Here is a 26,808-nt window from a genome sequence, read left to right as displayed (position 1 = left end):
CTTATACAAAAATTAGATGTAAACCTTATATCTGGGGCTATTATATAAACAGCGTTATGGTAATGTGGCCACACCATCTCCCATGAGCTTCCCAAGTTGTGACAAACGGACCAGTTCGTAGCTGGATTCTTCACCGATCTTTTACACTTTCTCCGGAACATGAAATTTGTTCGTACCTCAAGTTCTGTGAGGTGGAAGGATTTCCTTTGTCTCCATGAAAAACTACTCTATAACTGTGTGTCCATGAGGTCTTCTCAGGAATTTACGACCTCTGACCACAGCAGCATAGTTGAAGGAGGCAAGGGGGAGGCAGGGAGAGGGGGATGGGCTTTCTATACCCAAAGAGGCCAACGTCATGACACTTACATTTAGCAACATTCCGTTTCCGTTCTCTTTTGTTTGTCACATCCATGTAAGTTGTTCCTCTAGCGTTAGTGGATCATATTAGGTTACTGTTGTAAAATAATTTGGGACTTATTATTTATTTGAATCATTTTGGAATTCAGACCACATGTAGCAGATTAAACCTGGAGCCTGGCGCACGGTTCACGACGACTGGACCGTTGTCATACAGTTCCATGATTAGTAAGAATTAGGGTAGATTTACAGGACTATTGTTCAACCTCTATTGTACACTTTTTCCTTTCCCACCTTCCAATATTTCATGGATTGAACTCGAATATAACAACTTTCAGGATGAATCAAACCACATTTTTTTTATTCGTCAATATACAGTATTTAGTATGTAAAGGCTCTCCAAACCAGTTTTTCTATGATTCATACATGCTTTCTTAACTCTAAAATCTTCCTAAATAATTTACAAGATAAGCGTATTTTTAAGTCTACCAGTTGGTGCTGAAACGGAGACAAAGATGCATATTTAGATGGCTTCTTTCATTCTTCTCTATTTTTATGAACCAGTTATCGCGATGCATTCTAGTCTGTCGCCAAAATTTGAATTAAAGGTACATCATATTTGAAGGGATGGCTTAAGATAAATGTACTGAAAACCCTTTTGAATAAAAACTCCACGAGAAAATCTGTTGGCCAGCAAATGGGAGGGTTTTCAGCGGTTGATTAAAATAAATTCAGTTCACACAAGGGAACCATGACTGCAAAGCCCGTTACGAACCTTCGTAAGGTAAGTCTGAATACCAACTACTGAGAAGCACGTAGGAAATTACGCCTTTCTTACACACGCCTTTCCTAAGTATGAATCTGACCGATAATGCCTAATGTTCCTTTCTAGTCTCTGTGGCTGATGTTGAGGTGGTGCGTGAAGGTCACCAGTCGGAGGTCTTGCTGAGCGTTGCTGAAGAGTTCCCCTCTGACCTCTGTTTCACCCTGGTGTTCCGTGGTCGCCGCGGCAACCTGGACCTGGTGGCGGAGTCACCTTCTGAGGCGCAGGCCTGGATCCGGGGTGTAAGCAAGCTGATACAGAATGCTGAGAGCATGGATGACAAGGAGAGGGTTGACCAGTATCCTTATCCCATTCAGATAACAGGCAGATTATTAGATGGTTTGTAACACCACTTGGTGGGGCCTTATCATAATACATTTATAACAATTGATCTAAACAATCAAAACCATAGAGGTCCTATTAAGTTACTGGAGGGGCTAAAGTTCCAGAATGGGGTGAAAATGGCAGCCATATTGTCAGAAAGAAATCCAAACTAGTGTATTTGGAATTAATGGCAGTAGAGAAAGACATCCAGATTTTACTTATGCAGGAAAATTGCTCCCTGATTCTTTTGACTGACCGAAATGGCTGACCTTTATCCCATCATAAGAAGGTTCATTTCCATTCTAGTATTCTAATGCTTCATTCTGTGGTCAAAAAACACTTAAGTTGTGAGAGTAAAGTCTTTGTTTTTGCTCCTTTCTAAATCATGTCTTACCAAGTGTTGCCCTTAGCCAGCATCTTCCCTCAGATGGATCTGGGACTGGTTTCAGAAGGCGGACAAAAACAAGGACGGACGGATGAACTTCAAGGAGGTGCGCACACTGCTGAAGATGATGAACGTGGACATGAATGAGGAGTATGCTCTTCACCTCTTCACGGTGAGGTACCCATCAAGTTCGTGAGGTCTTCCGTTTAGTGTATCAAAAATATACTATTTTCTATATTTATTCTATGCTTCCCACTGCTCATATGACATCCTCAGTCAATGAATCAACCTTGCATTGTGAGCAACGGTTCAATTGGGATGTTGTTGGTCGTGGAATAGTTCTCAACGTTGGTAATATTTAACAGAAACCTATCACAGTCAAATATCAGTAACTAATCTGCCTTCCATCATCAGGTGATGGAATTCTGTTTTAGCATGATTTATTGAGGATACAATACCACTTGAAGACTGCAGAGGTAACAATCTATGCTGCTTATTTTCTTTACCCCCAGTTGGCAGATAAGTCTAAGTCAGGTTGTCTGGAGAACGAGGAGTTTGTCCAGTTCTATAAGATACTGACGGAAAGGAAGGACATGTGGCGGGTGTTCCAGGACTACTCCCGAGACGGACAGACATTAACCCTTGCAGAGCTGAAGGACTTTCTGAGGCAGGAGCAACAGGAGGGGGAGAGGAGTTGGGAGCATGCCCAGGAGCTGATTAACCGCTATGAGCCGTCAGAGACCGGTAAGGACCACTGTGCAACTGTAACAAACCACAGTCAACCATAATGAATTATTTCATTAATAGCCTCGGTGAGACAATGTCAATCACAATGAACGGCAAACACAATATTAATAACCTAGTTTACTTCAGGAAACCACAAGAGCCCACAATTAACCATTCAACAAGTAAGAAAACTAGCTGTGTGTTGCATGTCACTACTTCACAGGAGAAGCATTTTGAACTTAAACTTTTTTTTTTATATCAAAATTTGTTTTTTTGTAGAAATGACTTCTGGAACATGTTAACTTTCATGTGTCTTAATAACAAACGTGTATGCTATCTGTAAATACGAATAAAATTATTAAATTACGAGCCTAGTTGGTTTTGCCACAGATAAAGACAGGGACCTTCCCGCTAGCCATGATTGGCTGAGATAATGGATGGCCTGGACATGCCGAGAGATGAGTTCAGATTGGTCTGCCATGTAGCACGCTTTTGTCTACAACATGAGCTGGTCAGTTCAGTATGTGTGGTTAATCCTTTCTAACACAGTAGAATTGCAAAAGTGTTGCTCTCCACTTTCTGGAGGACCGAGTTTTGAAATCAGTGGAATGCCGGGTAGAATTGGAGTGTGATAGCTAAGTAGATGGAGAAAATTCTGGCATTTGATTGTAAATATGAGGAGGGAGTCGAAAAGAGAACACGCAAAAGGCTGTTGTATATAAAACGCCTGTCTCCGGATTACATATTAAAACTAAGGGCAACCATGGCATCTGTGACAGAGAGGGAGAAGCGTCCATCCATGTCTACATGTAAAATAATCTAGCAAGCTATATTTTAAGATATTACACGATTCAAATTTTGTCAAAGTCATTTTCATTTCAAGTTAAAGCGTACTTTTATCTAGCTAGCTAAAGTTAGCTGGGTGGCTTGCAAGCTAATTTTAAGTGTATGATTTGTGTAGTAATATTATTTGTATCTCAGAGCCATTTGCATTGCTAATTATAGCCTAATGTTAGCTAGCTAAGATTGAACCTGGTTGGTTAGCTACCTGCAGATTCATGCAGGGTAGTAACGTTATGAGTTGAGATTATGGTTCATTGTTTAGCTAGCTAGCCAGCTAGCTACATGTCTAAACAAAAGACAAAAGACATGTGACAAATAAACTTTGATTTTATTTCATATAATATGTGTTTACCGGAAACGGTAATGTGAAGAACATGACCTGCACCAAAGTCAAATTAGGATATAATGTTAGGCCAGTGTCCAAGTTCAAAAATAATCCAGTAGAATGCCTTGCTTTTATTTCTTCACACTCACAACCGTTAGCTATTTTCTGTAATTGGCTCGCCAATAACTTGTAAATAATGATCTTGCTGTGAGTTTATTTTTCAAATGGGCTAAAGTGAAGACGTCAGCTATATGATATGGTCATCATTTGAACTGGCTAGCCAGCTAACTTAACATTAGCTAGCTAACAAGCTAGAAACAAACCAAAACATTGTTTAGAAAGTTGCTTTTAGCTGCCTGGTTTGCTAGATTGACATATACTAATTTCATTTTTAAATGGGTCAGTTTATTGGTGTGAAAATACACTAGCTATTTTGGACCACCAGGCTGCTGATGTCATGCAGCCGGTAGTTTTTGTGTTTATACTTTATAAACTTTATACGACAACGACAAGTTTGTCGGAAGACAATAGAATGTTCATGATGTCACTGCGACAACTGTCGATAGGCGTAGTATAAACCAGCCTTTAGTCTTGAAACCTTTTGGTTGTTTAGTAAATGTCCCTACATCTGAATCCTAAAAGAGATGGGTGGGGCTAAGGCTTAAGAGGGTGTGAACGATGCTGAAAGAATGTAGACAAAGAGAGCTCTCCAGTAGGTTTACCAAAATATTCAAGGGCCATTTCCTCAAAAGTGAGGAAAAGTTAAAAAGTTAAAAAGTTCAACTTTCAAAGTAGAATGACTTTCCCATTGCCCCTCAACTGTAGTGTATGATATACCATTTTCCAGCTCTGAGTCTCTACTTTTATCCAACTAAACCAACTCTACATGAGAAAAAAAAATCTACATAAGACCGACTCAAGCCTGTCGGTCACAATTTGTTCTGGCATGTGTCTGGCACCATCTTAACTTAAATAACATATTCTGGGTGATCTGACAAATAAAGGAGGAGGTCATAACAGCCCCCCCCTCATATCTTTACCAGACACAGGCAAGAACCAAGGATTGTTTATGACTCCAAAGACAAGACAAGTTGCACAAAGTAAAATTTCCTTTACAGTAGTTACTGAGCATTTTTTGATTGGGTTTGACTTATGATAAGACGAAACTTCCCATGTCTCCTCACAGCCAAGAAACAGGGGGCCATGTCTATAGATGGCTTCCAGATGTACCTGGTCTCTCCAGAGGGCGCCATCTTGGATCCCCAGCGGCTGACCCTGAACCAGGACATGAGCCGGCCCCTCAGCCACTACTTCATCTGTTCCTCCCACAACACCTACTTGATGGAGGACCAGCTCCGAGGACAGAGCAGCCAGGAGGCCTACATCCAGTGAGGAACAAAATTATCCTCACCATTACAACCCTTAGCTTCATACCTAACATCCAATTATATCCCTTTGTAGCTCAGGGATGGGCAAATCCCGTCCTCCGGCCTGATTGGTGACACACATTTGCATGGGTGCCTGACTTTGAAAGTGGGAGTGCAATTCATTTGACAGGTCTGAAACCCTACCAACCTTGTGACTCACAAACATCCCTCCCCCTTCCCTGAAAATACCACCCATAGTGATAGATTGACAAGCCAAACTGTTAAGAATGTGGTCAGGATAAAGCATGACCATGAGGGGGGGGGGCATTGTTAAATTGCACATTAAGTGAATCTTATTTTTGTCTCATGTAGCCTAACCTGAGAATCTTACCTTTTTAAGATGAGAGAAAATAAAAGTTTTTATTTAAATTTTAAATTTTTAACTGTAGCAGGCCTGGGCTACTATATATATTTTTTTTTTATCATAAAGTTTTTAATATTTGACAACGAATCGTGAAGAACCCGAATAATCATGAAAAGTATGAGGAATAACAGAAGTGTTGTCTCAGCAAGCACATTAATTGACCTTTCAGCTTTTCCTCCAACATGGACTTTTTTTGCTGCCTTTGCTTGATGCACTGTCACCATTACATTTTTTGTATTAACTTGTCTCAGCAGCATACATATTGGATGCAAAGAGGGTAGGAATGGCTTTTTGGTCCATATTACACTTACCAAGCCAAGCAGAGCTGTTTTATCGAGATACAAATCAAATCCAAATCAAATTGTATTTGTCACATGCGCCGAATACAACAGGTAGACCTTACAGTGAAATGCTTACTTACAATCCTTAACCAACACTGCAGTTTTAAGAAAATACCCCCCCAAAAAGTAAGAGGATAAGAATAACAAATAAAGAGCAGCAGTAAATAACAATAGAGGGGCTATACACAGGGGGTACCAGTACAGAGTCAATGTCAATGTGCGGGGGCACCGGTGTCGAGATAATTGAGGTAATATGTACATGTAGGTAGAGTTATTAAAGTGACTATGCATAGATAATAACAGAGAGTAGCAGCAGCATTCCAAAGGGGGCAATGCAAATAGTCTGGGTAGCCATTTGATTAGCTGTTCAGGAGTCTTATGGCTTGGGGGTAGAAGCTATTTAGGAGCCTCTTGGAACTAGACTTGGTGCTCTGGTACTGCTTGCTGTGCGGTAGCAGAGAGAACAGTCTATGACTAGGGTGGCTGGAGTCTTTGACAATTTTTAGGGCCTTCCTCTGACACCGCCTGGTATAGAGGTCCTGGATGCCAGGACGCTTGGCCCTGGTGATGTACTGGGCCGTACGCACTACCCACTGTAGTGCCTTGCGACCGGAGGCATGCGTGCTCTCAATAGTCCAGCTGTAAAACCTTTTGAGGATCTGAGGACCCATGCCAAATCTTTTCAGTCTCCTGAGGGGGAAAAGGTTTTGTTGTGCCCTCTTCACAACTGTCTTGGTGTGCTTGGACCATTCTAGTTTGTTGGTGATGTGGACACCAAGGAACTTGAAGCTCTCAACCTGCTCCACTACAGCCCCATCGATGAGAATGGGGGCGTGCTCAGCCCTCCTTTTCCTGTAGTCCATAATCATCGCCTTAGTCTTGGTTACGTTGAGAGATAGGTTGTTATTCTGGCACCACCTGGCCAGGTCTCTGACCACCTCCCTATAGGCTGACTCGTCGTTGTCGGTGATCAGGCCTACCACTGTTGTGTCGTCTGCAAACTTAATGATGGTGTTGGAGTCGTGCCTGGCTATGCAGTCGTGGGTGAACAGGGAGTATAGGAGGGGACAGAATACGCACCCCTGGGGGGCTCCAGTGTTGAGGATCAGCGTGGCAGATGTGTTGCTACCTACCCTCACCACCTGGGGGAGGCCGTTCAGGAAGTCCAGGATCCAGTTGCAGAGGGAGATGTTTAGTCCCAGGATCCTTAGCTTAGTGATGAGCTTTGAGGGTACTATGGTGTTGAACGCTGAGCTGTAGTCAATGAATATCACATAAGAGTTCCTTTTGTCCTGGTGTGGAGTGCAATAGAGATTGCATCATCGGTGGATCTGTTTAGGTGGTATGCAAATTGGAGTGGGTCTAGGGTTTCTGGGATAATGGTGTTGATGTGAGGCATTTCAGCCTTTCAAAGCACTTCATGGCTACGGACGTGAGTGCTATGGGTCTGTAGTCATTTAGGCAGGTTGCCTTCGTGTTCTTGGGCACAGGGACTATGGTGGCCTGCTTGAAACATGATGGTATTACAGACTCAATCAGGGACATGTTGAAAATGTCAGTGAAGACACCTGCCAGTTGGTCAGCTAATGCCCGGAGCACACGTCCTGGTAATCCATCTGGTCCCGCAGCCTTGTGAATGTTGACCTGTTTAAAGGTCTTACTCACGTCGGCTACGGAGAGCATGATCACACAGTTGTCCGACAGCTGATGCTCTCAAGCATGCCTCAGTGTTGCTTGCCTCGAAGCGAGCATAGAAGTGATTTAGCTCGTCTGGTAGACTCGTGTCACTTGGCAGCTCGCGGCTGAGCTTCCCTTTGTAGTCTGTAATAGTTTGCAAGCCCTGCCACATAAGACGAGTGTCGGAGCCCGTGTATTACGATTCAGTCTTAGCCCTGTATTGACGCTTTGCCTGTTTGATGGTTCGTCGGAGTACATAGCAGGATTTCTTATAAGCTTCCGGATTAGAGTCCCTCACCTTGAAAGCGGCAGCTCTACCCTTTAGCTCAGTGCGAATGTTTCCTGTAATCCCTGGCTTCTGGTTGGGGTATGTACGTACAGTCACTGTGGGGATGACGTCTTCGATGCACTTATTGATTACGCCAGTGACTGATGTGGTGTGCTCCTCAATGCCATCGGAAGAATCCCGGAACATGTTCCAGTCTGTGATAGCCAAACAGTCCTGTAGTTTAGCATCTGCTTCATCTGATCACTTTTTTATAGACCGAGTCACTGGTGCTTCCTGCTTTTTGCTTGTAAGCCGGAATCAGGAGGATAGAATTGTGGTCGGATTTACCAAATGGAGGGAGAGCTTTGTACGTCTCTGTGTGTGGAGTACAGGTGATCTAGAATTTTTTCCCTCTGGTTGCACATTTAACATGTTGATGGAAATTTGGTAGAACTGATTTAAGTTTCCCTGCATAAAGTCTCCGGCCACTAGGAGCGCCGCCTCTGGGTGAGGGGTTTCTTGTTTGCTTATTTCCTTATACAGCTGACTGAGTACGGTCTTAGTGCCAGCATCTGTCTGTGATGGTAAATAAACAGCCATGAAAAGTATAGCTGAAAACTCTTTTGGCAAGTGGTGTGGTCTGCAATTTATCACAAGATACTCTACCGCAGGCGAGCAAAATCTAGAGACTTCCTTAGATTTCGTGCACCAGCTGTTGTTTACAAATATGCACAGACCTCCCCCCCCTCGTATCACTGGAGTGTGCTGTTCTGTCTTGCCGGTGCAGCGTATATCCCTCTAGCTGAATTTTCATGTCATCGTTCAGCCATGATTCCGTGAAACATAAGATTTTACACTTTTTGATGTCCTGTTGGTAGGATATTCGTGATCATACCTCTTCTAATTTATTGTCCAATGATTGCACGTTTGCGGGTATTATTGACGGTAACGGCAGCATTCCCACTCGCCTTCTGACGACCCTTACGAGGCATCCCGCTCTGTGTCCCCTGTACCTGCGTCGCTTCCTCTTGCAAATAACTGGGATGTTGGCCTTGTCGGATGTTCGGAGAATGTCCTGTGCGTCCTGCTTGTTGAAGAAAAATCTTTGTCTAATCCAAGGTGAGTGATCGCTGTCCTGATATCCAGAAGCTCTTTTTTTTGCCATAAGATACGGTTGCAGAAACATTATGTACAAAATAAGTTACAAATAACGTGAAAAAAAAACACAGAATAGCACAATTGGTTGGGCGCCTGTAAATCTGCTGCCATTTCTTCTGGCGCCATTTTGAGCGGCATTTCAACTCTGCTCACATGTTCTGATTCAGACACAGCTTGGCTACACTGTAACCACGAAGCGTCGTTTTGTACTTGCATATGGGTCTCAGCCAGGAATGTTACTTTTGTAGCTTAATGAAAACATTTTAACAATGTGATTTAACCGATTGATTTAAGGAAATACATTGCCTTCAGATAGTATTCACTATTCACACAGTGTTGTTGTGTTACAAGGTGGGATTAGAATTGATTTAATTGTAATATTTTGGCAACAATTACACAAAATACTTCAATGTCAAAGTGGAAGAACATTTTGAAGATGTAATTTTTTTTAATAGTAAATGAAACACTAATATACTGTATCTTGATTAGATAAGTATTCAACCCCCTGATTCAATACATGTTAGAATTGCCTTTGGCAGTGAATACAGCTGTGAGTCTTTCTGGATCAGTCAGTTTTGCACACCTGGAAAGTACAATATTTGCCCATTATTCTTAAAAATATGTTTAAGCTCTGTCAAGTTGATTGTTGATCATTGCAAGACAACCAATTTCAAGTCTCTCAAGCTGATTTAAGTCAAAACTATAACTAGGCCACTCAGGAACATTCAATGTCATCTTGGTAAGCAACTCCAATTTGAACTTGTGTTTTATTTTAGTGTCCTGCTGAAATGAAGTGAATTTGTCTACCAGTGTCTGTTGGAAAGCAGACTGAACCACATTTTCCTCTAGGATTTTGCCTGTGCTTGGCTCTATTCCGTTTCTTTTTATACAAAAAAACTCCACAGTCCATGCCGATGACAAGCATACCCATAACATGATGCAGCCACCACCATGCTTGAAAATATGAAGAGTGGTACTCATTGAAGTGTTGTGTTGGATTTTCCCAAAACATAACACAGAATCAGCTAGGTAAAAAAAAATCTGCCGGGGCTTCCAGAGTGGCGCAGTGGTCTAAGGCATTCTGGGTTCGAGTCCAGGCTCTGTCGCAGCCGGCTGCGACCGGGAGAATCGTGGTGGCGGACAATTGGTCCAGCGTCGTCCGGGTTATGGGAAGGTTTGCCCGGCAGGGATGTCCTTGTCCCATCGAGCACTAGCGAGTCCTGTGGCGAGCTGGGCGCATTGCACGCTGACATGGTCGCCAGGTGCACTGTGTTTCCTTCAACACATTGGTGCGGCTGGCTTCCGGGTTAAGTGGGTATTGTGTCAAAAAGCAGTGCGGCTTGGTTGGGTTGTGTTTTGGAGGACACACTCCTCTCCCGAGTCCGTATGGGAGTTGCAGCGATGAGACAAGACTATAACTGCCAATTGGATACCACGAAATAGGGTAGAAAAAGGGGTAAAAGTATTTTTTTTATATAAAAATAATAATAAAAAAATCTGCCGACGTGCCCTTGAGCTCCTTTAAATTGCTCTGGATTAGAGCGTCTGCTAAATGACTAAAATGTCAAATCAGTTATCTCCTATCACAGCCATTAAAACTCTGTTTTAAAGTCACCATAGGCTCATGGTGAAATCCCTGAGCGGTTTCCTTCCTCTTCAGCAACTGAGTTAGGAAGGACACCTGTATCTTTGTAGGGACTGGGTGTATTGATGCACCATCCAAAGTGTAATTAATAACTTCACCATGCTCAAACGGATATTCAATGTCTGCTTTTTCCCCCCCAAAATGTACCAATAGGTTTCCTTTGTGAGGCATTGGAAAACCTCCTTGGTCTTTGTAGTTGAATCTGTGTTTAAAATGCACTGCTCGATTGAGGCACCTTACAGATAATTGTATGTGTGGTGTACAGAGATGAAGTAGTCATTCATAAATCATGTTAAACACTATTGCTCACAAAGTGAGTCCATGCAACTTATTATGTGACTTGTTAAGCACATTTTTACTCAACTTATTTAGGCTTTCCACAACAAAATGGTTGAATACTTATTGACTCAATACATTTAAGCTTTTCATTTTTTATTAATTTCAATTTTTTTCTAAAAACACAATTCCACTTTGATATTATAGGGTATTGTGTGTAGATCAGTGACACAAAATCTCATGATAATCCATTTTAAATTCAGGCTCGCTGTAACGTAATACAATGTGGAAAAAGCCAAGGGGTGGGAATACTTTCTGAAGGCACTGTAGATGCAGAATGGTGTTAAATGCCTGTAAACAGCTTGGGGAGGAAAACTATTTCACAGATTTTAATCATTTAATATCTGGCCTACTGATTATTTCTCACTGTCTACTTGCGAGTCTATGAGATACTCATTGACCAGACATGCAGTGTTCTGCCAAGGTGGAACCTTTGGTAGTAAGCTGATGGAAGGCTACTCACAAGTCAGAGTCGGCGGTACAGCGAAGCCTAATCAGACATGCTCATCATGGTTCATACAGGAAAAGTGAAATGATACAATGAATTTTCTCATGGTGCACGCAGCTCAAATGATATGTAAAAACACCTTTGAACCAACCTCATCGGTCATGAAACGACGATACAAATGTAACAACAGCACAACAAAATAGTTGTCAATTTGCTTTTAGCAGGTGCCTTTTTTTAACACCAATAGTGCTTACTAATTGTGCCAAAACAGTGGTGCGCGGGAGCGAGAGCGATGCTATTAATATATTAAATGGTCATATGTTTTTTAGTAGACTAACTCAAAAGATTGATAATCATTGAATATGACAAATTACCCAATGGATCATGATCATCTTCTGGTAAAAAAGTGAGGGTGCAAAAACATACGTTTGCACTCTTATTTTGAAGGTGTGGGTGCAGTTGCTACATTTGTGCTACTGCTCAGGTGCCTATGCACATTTGCCTCAGCCCTAGCTGACACACATCTAATAACCAACTAATCATGGTCAGACATTCTCGGGGCGGCAGGTTGCCTCGTGGTTAGAGAGTTGGGCCAGTTGCCAAAAGGTTGCTGGATCGAATCCCCGAGCTGACAAGGTAAAGATCAGTCTTTCTGACCCTTCCTGAACAAGGCAGTTCCCCGGTAAGCCGTCATTGTAAATAATAATTTGTTTTTAACTGACTTGCCTAGTTAAATAAAGGTTAAATAAAAAATGGTTTCCAGTTTAGAATACAATTAGTTTAATCAGTGTTAGGTAGGTCTGGGGGAAATGTGTGATGCCAATCAGGCCCTCTAGGACTGGAGTTGCCCATCTCTGGCTTGTATAGAAGTGAGACACAGAACTTCTAATTTCTTACAAACCAAACCATCTTTCAAACAGTTTTCAGTCCATGTCTGAGTGTCTGCATACTTGCTGTGCAGGGCTCTAAAGCGGGGCTGTCGTTGTGTTGAGGTGGATTGTTGGGACGGGCCGAATGGAGAGCCGGTTGTTTATCACGGCCACACCTTCACCTCCAAGATCCTCTTCAGAGATGTCATCACCACACTGGGAGAGTACGCCTTCAAGGTGGGCACCTCAATACCTGAGTTAATTATACCGTTTGCTGTGGAAATTCACCTCTAAGGACTCAAATTGAAAGTAAATTAATCCATCTTTATTATCAAGGTTCACAAACTCAGTCCATGCTTGATGAAAACTTTCACAAAAGCATTCCCTACACAAACAAGTCATATAAGCATGATTTACATTATTCATTATTAATGTTAGTTCCTGCATGTGACTGACCGATACCCCATGAGACTTCTCTCAAAGCTGAGACCTTGAAACGAAGATACTTCTCTTGGATCCCAGAGCAATGTTATGTGCATACTGCGGATGTGAGGATTCCTCCCATGTACAATCAATCAGTCACTCACATGAGTGGCTATTAGAAAATCAGCATTGATTTCAGCACCACATTTCCATCACATATTCATGACCACTCAGCTATTTTTGTATTACATATTTTATTTTTGTAATTATTTACCCCCTTTTTCTCCCAAATTTTGGGATTACGACCTTGTCTTATTGCTGACAATCCCGAACGGGCTCGGGAAAGGCGAAGGTCAAGTCATGCGTCCTCCGAAACATGACCCGCCAAGCCGCGGTTCTTAACACCCGCTCGCTTAACACCCGCTCTCTTAACCCGGAAGCCAGCTGCACCAACGTGTCGGAGGAAACACTTCAAATGATGACCGAAGTCAGCCTGCAGGCAGCCGGCCCACCACAAGGAGTCGCTAGAGGGAAGCCAAATAAAGCCCCCCCCCCCAGCCAAACCCTCCCCTAACTCGGATGAGGCTGGGCCAATTGTGTGCCGCCCTATGGGACCACCAGGCTGTAGTGACACCGCAACACTGTGATGCAGTGCCTTAGACCGCTGCGCCACTCACAAGGCCATGACCACTCAGTTATATTCAATCCAGTCTCTAAGTGGTTCTTGTCCTGACCATTTGTCTTCTGTGTTGGTTTTTGCTTCAACCAAGTATTCAGAATCATAAACCAATCTGTCTTCAGCCTTAACATATCATTAAAAACATTACTGTAATAGATCCACACATTCCTTTATGAATTCCTGTTTAGTCCCTCATCTGTCCCCTCTCCCAGGCATCTGAGTTTCCTGTCATCCTGTCCCTGGAGAACCACTGCAGTGTGGAGCAGCAAAGGGTCATGGCCCAGCTTCTGGACACCATCCTGGGGGACATGCTGCTCAGGGAACCCCTGGATGGACTGGTTAACCAAGAGCTGCCCTCTCCCCACGTAAGACCCCCTTCAATGTGTTTTCTATTCTATTTATCTACTCTACCGTAACCATTCACCAACAAGGCAAGTCAATTGAGAACCCATTCTCTACGGATTTGATTTCCTGTCTGACTATGTTCAGGTTTTTATTCAGCAGTGTAGCTAAGAGCAGTACCAGTCAGTGGCTTTACTACATTGTTATATTATAAAATTATCACTGGGCCGCCAATGTAAAGCAGAACAGTAACTGAAAGTCAACAGACCAGATGAACTGGAAAGATATTCACACTTACAGGTAGCCAAAAATAACTAACTGAAAGCCACAACCACAATTAGCCACGTATCTGAATCTCTGCTACAATATCATTGGACAGTATTTTTATTTTTTTTCCCAGCGATCTTTGCATACCAATACAAAATGACATTGTTACTGTTCAGTGAGGTTTCATGTGAAGCAAATAGGTGTATTGTCATCCATACATTGAAACATTTTGGTGATTTATGTAGTGCCCAAACATTTAAGTTACATATTACCATAATTGGCATGTGTTGTTGACTTGTAGGCCTGTCTTATAAACAGCATGATGCATTTTGGTATGGTTCATAGTGGACATTGTGATTGACTATTGACAAGTCTGGTGTACAAATTATACAGCCCGGGATGCAGATAACTAGGGTTCCCATGCATAACTTAATAGTTAGGGCTTGTGAGCCCCCAATGGCCGTGGGCTCCAGTGCACGCGCACCGCCAGCCTCGCATTCCGCCACTGAGTACAGTCTGTATTCTCCAGTGATTTGTTTTATTCTTTTTCCATTCAGAGCACTTTAGATAATCAATACCGAAGTTTATGATTGGCAGAGTGTGTGTGTTTGTGCATGCTCATATTAGGATCTGAAGGGAAAGATCCTGCTGAAAGCAAAGAAGATTGGTGGCCTAGAAGAAAGTGAAACGCTGACCGATGAGGCCACTGACGAGGTCAGCGATGAAGCTGAACCTGAGAGCCCGTCTGCAGAAAACCTGTCTGCAGAGGCCATTTGTCTCCATGATAAGGTATGGAGATCTATGGATGGATGGAGGTGAACGTCTGGCAACTTCTTGCCATCATCTGCGCCAACTATTACACATTCACACATTATTACTGTTAATACATCCTGTGAAAAATCTAGAAAAATCTGGAAAAATCTAGATCATGTTTTTGTCTATCACACAGTAAGCAAGCAATGAACACTGTACCTTGATCTGCCAGCTAATCATGTTTTGCCTTGGTTCAAAAGCCACAAAGCAGGTGAGTTTAGGTCACTTACGCAGGCATGTCATTTCCTGTCTCCTCAGAAATCCAAGTTCTCTAGGGAACTCTCGGATCTGGTGGTGTACTGCAAGAGTGTCCATTTTCACAGCTTTGAGTACTCTCGCTTACACTCCAAGTGCTACGAAATGTCCTCTTTCTCCGAGTCCAAGGCCAAGAAACTTGCAAAGGACACAGGTACGCCCCTGAACTATTTTAGCAATACCTACATAGAAAACAATGTATTCAGATATTGCCAAGGATCATCAGTGAGGAATTCACTCCCATTCACTGTTGTAGGTCCCCTGGGTTAGGGGATAGGAAAAAACGTCGCTGTATGGCTGTCTTTCTCAGGGACGGAGTTTGTGCACCACAACAGCAGACAGCTTAGCAGAGTCTATCCCAGCGGCATGAGGACCGATTCCTCTAACTACAACCCACAGGAGCTGTGGAACGTGGGCTGTCAGATAGGTGAAACATATTGCATACCGTAATTAACATCCATACATATAGAAATAAATACATGTGATTGATTGATTAATCTACTTCTAGTGGCGCTGAATGTTCAGACGGCTGGGCTGGAGATGGATCTGAACGATGGGCTCTTCCGTCAGAATGGCTGCTGTGGCTACGTCCTCAAACCTGACTTCATGAGGAACGATGACTCTTTTGACCCAGAAAGACCCCAGGACTGGGATGGCTACACATCACTCCAACTGTCTATCCAGGTCCAGAAACAACTGCTCTGTACCATACAACTATGTTGTGTGCCTTTGTGCAGTTTGTGTGTACTGAAGGTTTACTTTTTGCAAGTTTATACTTTTCCGAGTCTTGATTGTGTGTGTGTCCATCAGGTAATTAGTGGGCAGCAGCTACCAAAGGTGAACCAGAAAGAGGGCTCCATCGTTGACCCTCTGGTTAGAGTGGAGATCTACGGAGTATCACAAGACCAAGCCAAGCAAGAGACTAGTTACATTGACAACAATGGTGAGGGACCATCTTACATGGCCTGACAAAGAGATTCATTGTCTTTGTACATGGTCTTTGTACAGACTCGGTCAACTCGGGGACCAAAATGCATGCATTATTATTATTTTTTACATGTAAATAGTACGCACCTTGCCATGTTTAAGTACATTAGATAGAACATGACATAGAACCCCAGTCCTTTTCTTGGCTGCCTAAATCCTGGTCTCTGCTGCCACCTGTCTACAGGTTTTAACCCTCTATGGAACGAGACCCTCAATTTTATCATCCACGTCCCAGAGTTGGCCCTGGTGCGTTTTGTGGTGGAGGACTATGACAAGGCTTCCAGGAATGACTTCATGGGCCAGTTCACCGTGCCCTTCACCTGTATTCAGCCAGGTAAAATAGACATGTTTATATTACAACTGAGATAGCATAGTCTGGACAGCTGGGTAAATCTCAAGTGCAGTTTTCAAATGATTTCACAAAATAATGTTATCCTATTGACTTACCTGGTTAAAAGGTTAAATCAATTAAGGTTAAATAAATGAAACCTGTCTGAATTGTACATCTCAGCTGAGTTTTTATTTAAGCCTGTTATGTACAAATGTACATATTATACTGTCTGAGTGATGGTTTCTAAGAGGCTCTTTCCTGACAAAAATCTGAATTTCTACTGGATGCTCTCCCCACTTTTCCCAGGATATCGGCACATCCACCTCCTGTCCAAAGACGGAACGGCTATCCCCCTGTCTACTCTGTTTGTCAACGTCAAGATCTCTGAGGTAACAACAGAAGTCTGATGGCCCAATGATTGGCTGAATAACATGCTGCAAACTCCAACTACATGGGAGGGCTACAATACCTCATGATTGCGGTCACTTTCAAATGAACTCTTATCAGTATTGAAAATACATCGGTATGAACTGCTTTACAGTCTTTCTGCATAAATACCCATTTCTGTTCAAGCAAACATTAGTGGGACCTCACACTGATGAAAAAACACCTGGGAACTCACAGCATTTAAGTGATATTTTGCCGTTTCCCCAATATAAAATCTTTTAAAATAATCAATGTTTTTTAACTTGTCATGTCATAGGAACGCATTAAGCAATGTTCAATAGCACTTGGCTGATCGAACTGATACAATAACTGACATACTGCAGGGCTCACAAGTCCTTTTAGGGTTACAGACTATGCAATGACCTTTGTTTTTATATCATTGTTTCATAACCATTCAACACTTGCATTGTGTGCTGGTCGAGTAACTTAACTGCATAGACAATTAGTCCTCCATCCAAGCATTTCCATAGACATTTTGTACAGTTCCTCAAAGTGTGGCATGAAACTATATCGCTATCTCATGCGTCGTGTTGTAAAAGATTATACTGTAATGTATGCATGCGCATAGAGCTCTATAAATAAAGAGAAATGAAAGACCTGCTGTTTTGAAAACCTCTTAATATAAAAAGTTATATTCCTATTGGTTAAAAATGTAATTGTCAGTTAGCAATTTGTTTATACGCCGTTAATTGACAATGTTTTAATACTAAACATACAATTGTATATTTGTTTCATGGTGCACTCTGCAGTAGTATATGTACATGCATACTCATTAAGACAAGGTCCTTTGTTGATGTTTAATTAAAGTTTACCGCTGTAGCCCAGTCCTCATCATGCTTGGATGAGGAAAACTGCATCAAAACGTTCACTAAAATGTCTGTTTTCTCAGGTTCCAGTTGAGTGGGCTGAACCTTTTTACTCCTCACCTTGCTGGCCTTCTGTGACCTCCTCCACCCTCTCTTGCACCAACACCTCCACCCCACCCGGTACAATCACCTCCATCCCCTCCTCCCGAGCTCCCTCCTCCACCTCCTCCCCAGCCCCCTCCTCCAGCCCCCCCAGACGGGCATCCTGCAGGGTTAGGCTGAGGGCGTGGGGATCCTTGGCCACCCCTTGCTCCACAGGCTGGTCCGGATGGTGCCCCCGGAGGTGCTTGACCACCTGGAACTTCTGCTTGGCACGGTAGGGGCAGTAGCGGCACATGAAAGGCTGCTGGTTGGTGTGGGTGAGGTAATGGTGGCGGAGGCCGGCTGGCCAACGGAAGGCCCTGCGGCACATGCCGCACACGTAAGGCCGCTCCTCGCTGTGTTTACGCTGGTGGGTCTTAAGGAGGAAGCGCGTCTTGAAGCCTTTGCCACACTTCTCGCAGATAAAGGTGCGAGCGTCACAGTGCTGCGTCTCCCTGTGGATGCGGAGGGCGTCACCACGGTTGGTGCGGTACTCACACTCCTCGCACGCATATGGCTTATCCCCTGAGGGTGGAGGGAGAGAGAAAGAAAGGGCAGGGGAAAGGTCATTTTATGATCGAATTCCAACTAAATGTATTTGTTATAAATGATGACAGCAATAGTGTGACTCATACTTTGTACCTGTATGTTTGGTCATGTGATACTTCAATTGGCTCATCCACTTGCATTTGTAGCCACACTCAGGACAGAGGTACTTCTTCTCCTCCTGGTGGATCCTCATGTGATACTATAATGGAATGACAATGATGATAAATAGGTATCTACTACACCATTTGTAACACATGGTATCTTATTATAGAAGGTCCTCTACCAGTCCTTGTAGACTTTTTAAGCCCAATGGTTTGGTATTAGACCGAGAGGACCTGACTTCTACAAAATAAAATGGTGTAGTACCATGTGTTACATTACAGCAAAGATTTTGAAGGACCCCATTGCTCACCTTTAGCCTTGATGGATCTACGCAGGAGTAGCTGCACTGCTCACAATGGTAGGGCTTCTCCCCTGTGTGTATGCGAATGTGCCATGTGATTTTCTGCTTGTTGCGAGTCGAGTACTGGCAGTCTGTGCACTTGTAAAGGCGGGTACCCCCGTGGGAGCGAACGTGCTGCTCAAAGACCAGTTGGTGGCGACAGGCGAAGCCACAGATGGCACACTTCAGTGGCTTGTCCTCTGGGGGGCCATCCTCATGCTCGTCGAGAAGGTGCTGGATGAGTGGCTGCCTCTTACGGGTGGCAAAGGGGCAAAGCAGGCACTGCTGGGTGAGGTGGGTCCTCTGGTGCTCCTCCAGGCCCTCCCGGGTGGGGAAGGTCTCCTGGCAGGTGGCACAGTCCAGCTGAGGGTGCTTTTTCTGCTGGTGGACCTTGAGGGTGGCCTGGCTGCCACAGCTGAAGTCACATTGCTGGCATGCTACGCTGGCGGGGCTCAGGTGTTTGCGGCTGCAGTGCTGCTTGAGCGCTGTGTCGGAGCTAAAGCGTGCCTCACATTGGCTGCAGGGGTGCAGGAGCTTCCCTGTGTGGCAGCGGAGGGTATGTCGTCCGACATCGTTGAGAGAGTAGCTGCTGAAGTCGCACAGGGTGCAGAAATGAGAGGGCTGTTTGTCGTGGACACGCTTGTGATGCTGGCGGAGTTTGGAGGCAGCGCCAAAGGTCTGGTCGCAGACGTCGCAGCTGTGGCGGCCCATGCCAGTGTGAAGAGATTCATGGGCATATAGGCGGTAGCGCCGTGTGGTGCTGAACGGGCAGAAGCGGCAGCGGTGGGGCTTGGCACCTTCGTGCTTCAGAGCCACGTGCTGGGTCATGCAACGCTCTTGCTTACAAGTAAAGGGGCAATGGTCGCAACGCAAAACTGACCTTTTGACCTTTTTTAAGAGCGATAACTTGTCTTTCCGATGGACCAGTACATGGTTAGCCATAGCTTTCTGTGACTTGGCCACAAACGAGCAGAATTCGCACTGCACCTCGTCTGGCTTCAGGCAGCCTCGCTTCTCGTGGTTGATCAGTGCTCTCTTCTGTTTGCACCTGAAAAGACAGTTGGGACAGGACAATTTAGGAGAATAGCTTGGATTAGATACCTTTATCTCAACCACATCTTCTTCAGAACTCCTTTTAATATTCTCATCCTCCTCATTGCTGTCATCATCCTGCTCCAGAGAGCTAACAATTCGGACAGCCTTCTTTGTGGGAGTTTTTCTTGTGCACGTCGAGCAGTGGCGCTCTATCGTCACAAGCCTGGAGGACCTGAAACTGCACGTCTTGCAAGTGAATTTCATGTAATCTTCTATATAGCTATGCGCATTGTCATTCTCTGTGTTCACAGGATGGGCTTTGTCTGTCTTTCCTAAGATTTCCCCCTCATTGATCTTTTTAATCTTCACAGGTCTCTTTAACCTGCCAACTTTCACTTGCCTTTTTGTCTTTCCAACTGTCTTCCTTTGGCTTTTCTGTAGTGCTGTAGATCCTCTCTCACCCGAGCCTCCAGGATTGGTCAAATCGCACAAGTTTGCTTCCTCTCCTCTCATTTCTGGTTGTGTGTCTATGGAAACTTTAGTTGGGGCAACATCACAAGATACTAACTCTGATTGATCGGCGGTTGTGGTTTTATCAGGGATCTGGGATTTACCCTGACCTGAGTCCCTTTCTCCAGACTGTCCAGCAGAGGGAGTGCCAATGAACCTCCTGGTGTTCTTCTGCAGAGCGGGACACTTCCTAAGGCGGTGGGTGTCCAGGCCTCTCTTCTGTTTGAACTGCGCCCCACAGGCTTGGCACTTGAGTCTCTTCCACCTGGCGAGGCAGAGGGAACGGCAGTGGTGTCGGAGAGAGGTCTGCTTGCGAGTCACGTAGGAGCAGTTTTCGCACCGGTATATGCTAGCCTCTCCGGCCTCATTCTGCACCACCAGCATTTGAACCCGGCCTTCCAAGACCAGAGCCTCCGCCTGGTCCTTGTCTTGCTTCCTCATGGCCTTCAGACGAATCTCAGAGTCGGCGCTTTGCGCCAATGATTCGGCGGATGAGTTGCAAGCTGCGCTAGACACCTCCGCTATCTGTGTGTTGTTCTCTGCAGCCTCTGCTGGTTGCCTTGTAGCGGTTAAAGGAGTTTCTCTGTCTTCTGAATCGTTTAGGTCATCGCAATCCTCCATAGCCATGTCCTCTTCCTCCGCCTCACTTGCAGATGCTGGCTTTTGGCTCAGGGTGTTAGATCCTTTCGGGTCCACTGTGGTTCTTCTGTAAGTTGGGTCTCTGCTGTTTGGCGTCTCACCCTGCATGGATGCCATCTCAGTGCACTCTGTGTTAGCTATTGTTGTCAAAACTAAAGTACAGCATTGCTCTGGATTATCTGTTGAATTGTGACATGCCAGAATCCCTTTGTCAACTACCACTTGGACAATATCAGAATTTTTATTTGCCATTTCTGTGGTTTTGGGGCCAGTTACAGTTTCTAGGTTGTGTTCATTTTGAACAGCAGAGCCAGCAACTTTCTCCTGTAGGTTCTTGATAGGACCTTCAGCAGAGTTCTTGGCTGGCATTTTGTAGAAGCCCTGCAGTAGGTCCACAGAGTTCTCCCTCTCCTTCTCTGCATAGTTCTCTTGCCACTCCTTATCGCCAGGCACGTATCCATGAGCCTTCCTCTTGTGGATGAAGAGGCCGGTGCTGCTGTAAGTGGAGTAGGGGCAGAGGGCACAGCGGAACTCTCGAGTCCGGGTATGTTTGCAGTTCTCGTGGTTGTGCAGAGCCTGGCGGTAGCATGTCTGATAGGGACAGTACTTGCACTGGAAGACTGGAGGCTGATGGCCCTCTCCCTGAGAGTGCTTGAGGAGCATGTGCTTGCGAAGCTCGTACTTGCGCTTGCAGGAATATGCACAGACTTCACATATCAGTGATTTGGCCTGGTGTCGGAGTTTGTGGCTGTTCAGTTGGTCCGTGCGGTGACAACGGTAGGAGCACTGGTCACACTGGTACCTAGAAGAAGAAACGGACTGGATCGGTCAATCTCTCAATGCCTAAGTGTGGCCTTAGGTTCATTAACTCCTGATATGATATCCCACTTCTCACACCAAAAGGTGCTAGAGCAGACATACACATCAACTTGGGTGAATATCAGACAAAAAGTATTTTGTAATGCTTTTATCTGTTAGAAATCCCTACACTACTGCATGCACACCATAAAACAGACCACTATTTTCACTTTTTTTAAACCTTTAATTTACTAGGCAAATCAGTAAAGAGCAAATTCTTAATTACAATGACGGCCTACACCGGCCAAACCCGGACGACGCTGGGCCAATTGTGCGCCGCCCTATGGGACTCCCAATCACGGCCGGCTGTGATACAGCCTGGGATCAAACGAGGGTGTCTGTGGTAACGCCTCAAGCACTGAGATGCAGTGCCTTAGACCGCTGCGCCACTGACAGTTCTCGAAGACTAACAGTACCAGTCAAGTCTGGACACCTACTCATTCAAGGGTTTTTCTTTGTTTTTACTATATTGTAGAATAATAGTGAAGACATCAAAACTATGAAATTACACATATGGAATCATGCAGTAACCAAAAAAGACAAATGTTTGATTCTTCAAAGTAGCCACCCTTTGCCTTGATGACACCCTGAGTAGGTGTGTCTAAACTTTTGACTGGTACTGTATGTGCAAAATAACTAACTAGTAAATCACTTACCTGAGGTCACCAGCATGTTTGCGCATGTGCACATTCAGGTAGTGTTTCCATTTGGTGACATATCCACACTCAGAGCACATATGATTCTTGTCATCTGAGTGGATGAGCATGTGTTTTGAGAGGTAGGTCTCATCACGGCACCTGAAGTCACACAGGTTACACTTGTGGGGCTTCTCACCTTGAAAGAAAAATACATGAATGACTTTCAAAAATGAGTTATCTGGAAGCTATGGATGAGTAGAACAGTCCAATGTTACGTTACTTTTTTCTGCTCACCACTATGCATCAGCATGTGCCGTCGTAGAACCCGCTTGTGTGCGGTGACAAAGCTGCACTGATGGCACCGGTGGATCTTCTCATTGGCGTGGAAATGGCCGACATGCTGCTGGAATTCCACAGGATTGAACGTGGCAAAGGGGCAGAAGTTGCAGGTCAACTCCTCGTCCCCGGCATGGCCTTGCAGTTTGTGCTGCCGGAAGAGGCTCTTGTTAGAGCAGGAGAAGTCGCACTGTGAGCAGTGGAAGGCCAAGTGTGTCCGGTAATGGGCCTCCATGTCCTGGGGGCTACCAAAGATGGCGTTGCAGGCATGATGGCGGCACTCTACGGCCTTGATTCCATGCACATCGGCTGCGTGTCTCTGGAGCTCCTTCCGGTCAGAGGTATTGAAGGAGCATCCCTCCTGGAAGCAGGCCAGTGGCTGACTGTCCCGCGACGTGTGGTGAGACTTCATGTGGGACTTGAGCGCCTGGCTCTGGCGGAAGCTCTGGCCGCAGGTGGGGCAGGGGTAGACTTCCGGGTGGATGTCACCCCCTACCTCGTTGGAGTGCACACTGGCCAGGTGGCGGTGGAGAGAGTTGCGCTCCACAGAGGCGTAGTCGCACAGGTGGCAGCGATGGACCTTCTGGCCGGACTCGCGAAGCATGTGGATGCGCAGCTTGCTCTTGCTGGTGAAGTAATGGTTGCAGGTGGGGCACTGGAGACTGGGGTCTGGGAAGTGGAGGTGGAGGTGCTCCAGCAGGTGGGAGCGCATCTTGAAACAGCGGCGGCACTCGGGGCAGATGTGAGTGCGATACATATGCTCCATGCCTGCCATAATATGATCTTCAGGACAGGGAGGAGATGCGGGTGTTATCTTTTGTAATGAAACAAATGAAACAGAGCAACTTATTTCCTAGTATGTAAATGTAGACCTAGATTTACTGACATAAACCTGATTTAAAGTGATTTTCAAAAGTATGGTTAGCACAACATTTATCTGATATTTGATGACCTGTCAAAACCCTACCTCACCAGAAAACTTGAATGGTCCTGAACACAGAAGAGAAGAACAACAACGCCAAAGCAGGTCTAGAGATCCCACACTACCTTTAGATGGGTTCTCATTGATGTTCGTAGCAGCTTTGTCTTTTTGCACCTCCTCTCTGGCTCTATTGTCGATGTTGTGCTGCTGTGTCTCTTCTTCATCCTCATCATCTTCTTGTGATGATGACACATAAGCTGGATTGCGTTTCCGGGCCCTTCTTGGCCTTCCAGAGCTGGTCTCAAGAGCCGATTGGCTGTTTCCACCCTGGCCTGTCGTTGTTGGCACCTTGTCACCTGAGCACAAAAATGTACACAAATTGAGGCATCCTGTGTTGTATTAGTTTGTGTGGAGAATGATGCATTTATTCTAAAAGTTTACCCTCAGGTGCAGCAAGTGGACGGTCATGTTCCACACCATGGGTACTCAGCTGTTTAGCATGAGCGGTCACAAAGTCACAGCGGGGGCAGTGGAAAGGCATATGGATACGCCAGTGGCCCTCCATCTCAGAACGTGTGCGGAATGCCAAGGTGCAGGACCGGAAGGTACAAGAGACGAGGGTGAGAGCATGCTGTGAGTGCAGGTGTTCCTGGAACACCAACCGGTGTGAGGTGCTGAACTGGCAACCCTCCTCGGAGCAGTGGAACGGACCTGTGAGTTCCTCCCTCCGATGGCTTTGGAAGTGGTGTTTCAGTGCACCTGGCATGGTAAAGACCTCATCGCACAAAGGACACTTATAACGGGTCAACTGTCCCTTTTTGGTGAAGTCCACAGTGCAAAGGTGAGAGGAAAGGCGGCTGCTATCGGATAATTCCTTCCCGCACTTTTCACAGAGACACAACCCCTCAGTCTCCATTGGCTCATTTGTCTGTTGAGAAAATATTAAGAGCATTATGCCATATAACATGACAGGCAATTAATACTAAATAACAGTGAGTTAGTGTGCCTATCACCAAGGACTTTGCCAATCAATCAAATGTATTTATAAAGCCCTTCTTACACCAGTTGATGTCACAAAGTTCTGTACAGAAGCCCAGCCTAAAACCCCAAACAGCAAGCAATGCAGGTGTAGAAGCACAGTGAAATGTCAACTACTGGAGCTGCCTGGTCACACAGGGAGGAATATACAATAAAATGTTTACCTTAGGTGTCCCTACCTATGTATTTACAGTTATAGGCACTGTGTTGTTTCATAGTACTGTTTACAACTGGTATAAACTGTCTGCATGCATGTAAATAAATTCACAACTGAGTGATTAAAATCAATGGGGTAGGATTAGCCTAGTCCAAGCTCTTCTCTGTCCTAGCACCCCAATTGTGGGACTAGCTTCCCCGTGAAACTAGGACAGCAGAGTCCCTGCTCATCTTCAGAGAAAAACGTCTGAAATCCTACCTCTTCAAAGAGTATCTAAAATTATCCCACAGCACCCCCCCCCCTTCACAAAAATGGTCCTGGCAAACACAAAAAATATATATGTAAAGGGAAGACCGTTTGGATTTGGCTTTACAGTCACATCGCATCAAAACCCATTGTTGCATCCCGTTGTGTTTCTGTCCTCCAGTGGCAAGCTAGCTAAAATCGTTCCTTTCCTAAATTGGCCATGGATGGAGATAGGGATTTGGATTTGTGGTTTTACTTAATTCTCCGTACTGGTCAATGATTATAACGGTTGTGATGTATTGTTTTTGCTACCTTTTTTCCACCTGTGTAATTCTGGCCTTTTCCTGCTTATTCTGGGGTTTGGACTAAATACTGTGGAAAATGTGCTACTCACAAATGACAATCAACATGGACCTGTTAAATTGACAAGAAGGGAGTTTATATAGCTGCGTTTAGGCATGCCTTCCTTGTTTTGAGTGAGTTAAGTGTTTCTCATTCTGCTGGATTTGACCTAGTATTTTATATTAAACCTAACTTACACATCCAGTTGTTTATCCATTTGTAACTCACCCACCAAAAATCACAATATGCTGTTTTACATGTTATTTGTGCTGGTCTAATTTTTAAACTAGAAAGGTAGAAGAATATGCGCGCTCTCGGATATATATATATATTTCATATGGTCCTCTGTGATGTCCCAGGTTTATGGCATTGATGAATAAATCATTCACATTTACTTAGACGTTTATATTTTATGTATAAAAGACATATGAAAGACATAGTTTTCTTTAAAACAATGGTAATTGGAGTTCAGGTGATTGATGGGTGACTAGGTGCATTCTTGTCAAATAAATATTCTTATTTATTCATGGTTATGGATTCATTCTGCAATGAGTTCATTTGGCTTTGAATCTGCAACAGAACATGTCAAAGTTAGTGCATTCGGAAAGTATTTAGACCTTTACTTTTTCTACATTTTATATTACAGCCTTAATCTACAATGATTACATTAAATAAAACATCCTCAATCTACACACAATAACCCATAATGAGTATTTTATGGGTATTGTGACGAGCCCACTGTTGCCCTCTATAAAAACGAAGTACTAGCTGATAAACACAATTAGCACTCGAAATGATGTTTTGAGTTCTCCAGTAACAACTTAATTATCAGCAGTGCTGAGTAATGACAGTATTTATGAAACAGAATTCTTTCTCTTGAAAACAATGTATTTTACCCCGTCAGACCTTTCTAAATGGACCTGTATTCTGATGGATATGATATCGTTACATATGTTTACATGTAATGAACATAAATTAGCTAAGTCATTTAATGAGCCTGTCTTACCTTAATAAGGTATTGAAGCTGGGTAGATTGTTTTTACTTTGCAAAATCGCCACTTCAATGACCAAACGACGCCATCACTATGTTTATTTTGGTGGAGCAATGATTAAGTATTTCCAGTTGAAAGAATCTCATCATAATTACTTGCATACTCAGGGCGTATATGTACAGCATGTAGATATAGCTAACTAGGTATATTGTTGACAATTAAAATCATTTTCGGTCATTTAAGTTTGGTCTAGCATTAATAATGACGCTGCATTTGAAGACCAGGAACTAACATCAA

The 26,808-nt window shown here is 44.2% G+C and overlaps 2 protein-coding genes across 3 annotated transcripts in view; one reads left to right on the top strand and one right to left on the bottom strand.

The window, feature by feature from the left end:
- Positions 1 to 17,457, top strand: part of plcd4b (phospholipase C, delta 4b) — a 23,544-nt gene extending 6,087 nt beyond the window's left edge. The window contains exons 4-16 of the mRNA XM_020461736.2: positions 1,250 to 1,478; positions 1,932 to 2,061; positions 2,402 to 2,633; positions 4,970 to 5,171; positions 12,409 to 12,553; positions 13,631 to 13,783; positions 14,655 to 14,816; positions 15,099 to 15,249; positions 15,406 to 15,522; positions 15,604 to 15,779; positions 15,906 to 16,038; positions 16,267 to 16,416; positions 16,720 to 17,457. Coding sequence (XP_020317325.1) covers positions 1,250 to 1,478; positions 1,932 to 2,061; positions 2,402 to 2,633; positions 4,970 to 5,171; positions 12,409 to 12,553; positions 13,631 to 13,783; positions 14,655 to 14,816; positions 15,099 to 15,249; positions 15,406 to 15,522; positions 15,604 to 15,779; positions 15,906 to 16,038; positions 16,267 to 16,416; positions 16,720 to 16,820 — 2,081 coding nt within the window. The 3' untranslated portion in view covers positions 16,821 to 17,457. The remainder of the gene's footprint in view (positions 1 to 1,249; positions 1,479 to 1,931; positions 2,062 to 2,401; positions 2,634 to 4,969; positions 5,172 to 12,408; positions 12,554 to 13,630; positions 13,784 to 14,654; positions 14,817 to 15,098; positions 15,250 to 15,405; positions 15,523 to 15,603; positions 15,780 to 15,905; positions 16,039 to 16,266; positions 16,417 to 16,719) is intronic.
- On the bottom strand, positions 16,581 to 26,808 carry znf142 (zinc finger protein 142). 2 transcript variants are annotated; one of them, XM_020461997.2, is made up of 8 exons: positions 26,526 to 26,808; positions 24,178 to 24,664; positions 23,862 to 24,092; positions 22,773 to 23,597; positions 22,497 to 22,674; positions 18,769 to 21,784; positions 18,450 to 18,555; positions 16,588 to 18,332 (listed from the first exon to the last, which is right to left on the bottom strand). In XM_020461997.2, the coding sequence occupies exons 2-8, from the start codon at positions 24,650 to 24,652 to the stop codon at positions 17,776 to 17,778; spliced, it is 5,388 nt and encodes a 1,795-aa protein (XP_020317586.1). In that variant the 5' UTR covers positions 24,653 to 24,664; positions 26,526 to 26,808; the 3' UTR covers positions 16,588 to 17,775. The 2 variants fall into 2 exon arrangements, with proteins under 2 accessions (XP_031661474.1, XP_020317586.1); XM_031805614.1 differs by lacking the exon at positions 26,526 to 26,808 and having other exon boundaries at positions 16,581 to 18,332; positions 24,178 to 25,791.

This window comes from Oncorhynchus kisutch, linkage group LG26 (genome assembly GCF_002021735.2).
Source record: "Oncorhynchus kisutch isolate 150728-3 linkage group LG26, Okis_V2, whole genome shotgun sequence".
NCBI lineage: Eukaryota > Metazoa > Chordata > Actinopteri > Salmoniformes > Salmonidae > Oncorhynchus > Oncorhynchus kisutch.
Note: the sequence above shows the minus strand (reverse complement) of the source record. Positions and strands in the feature narration are given on the sequence as shown.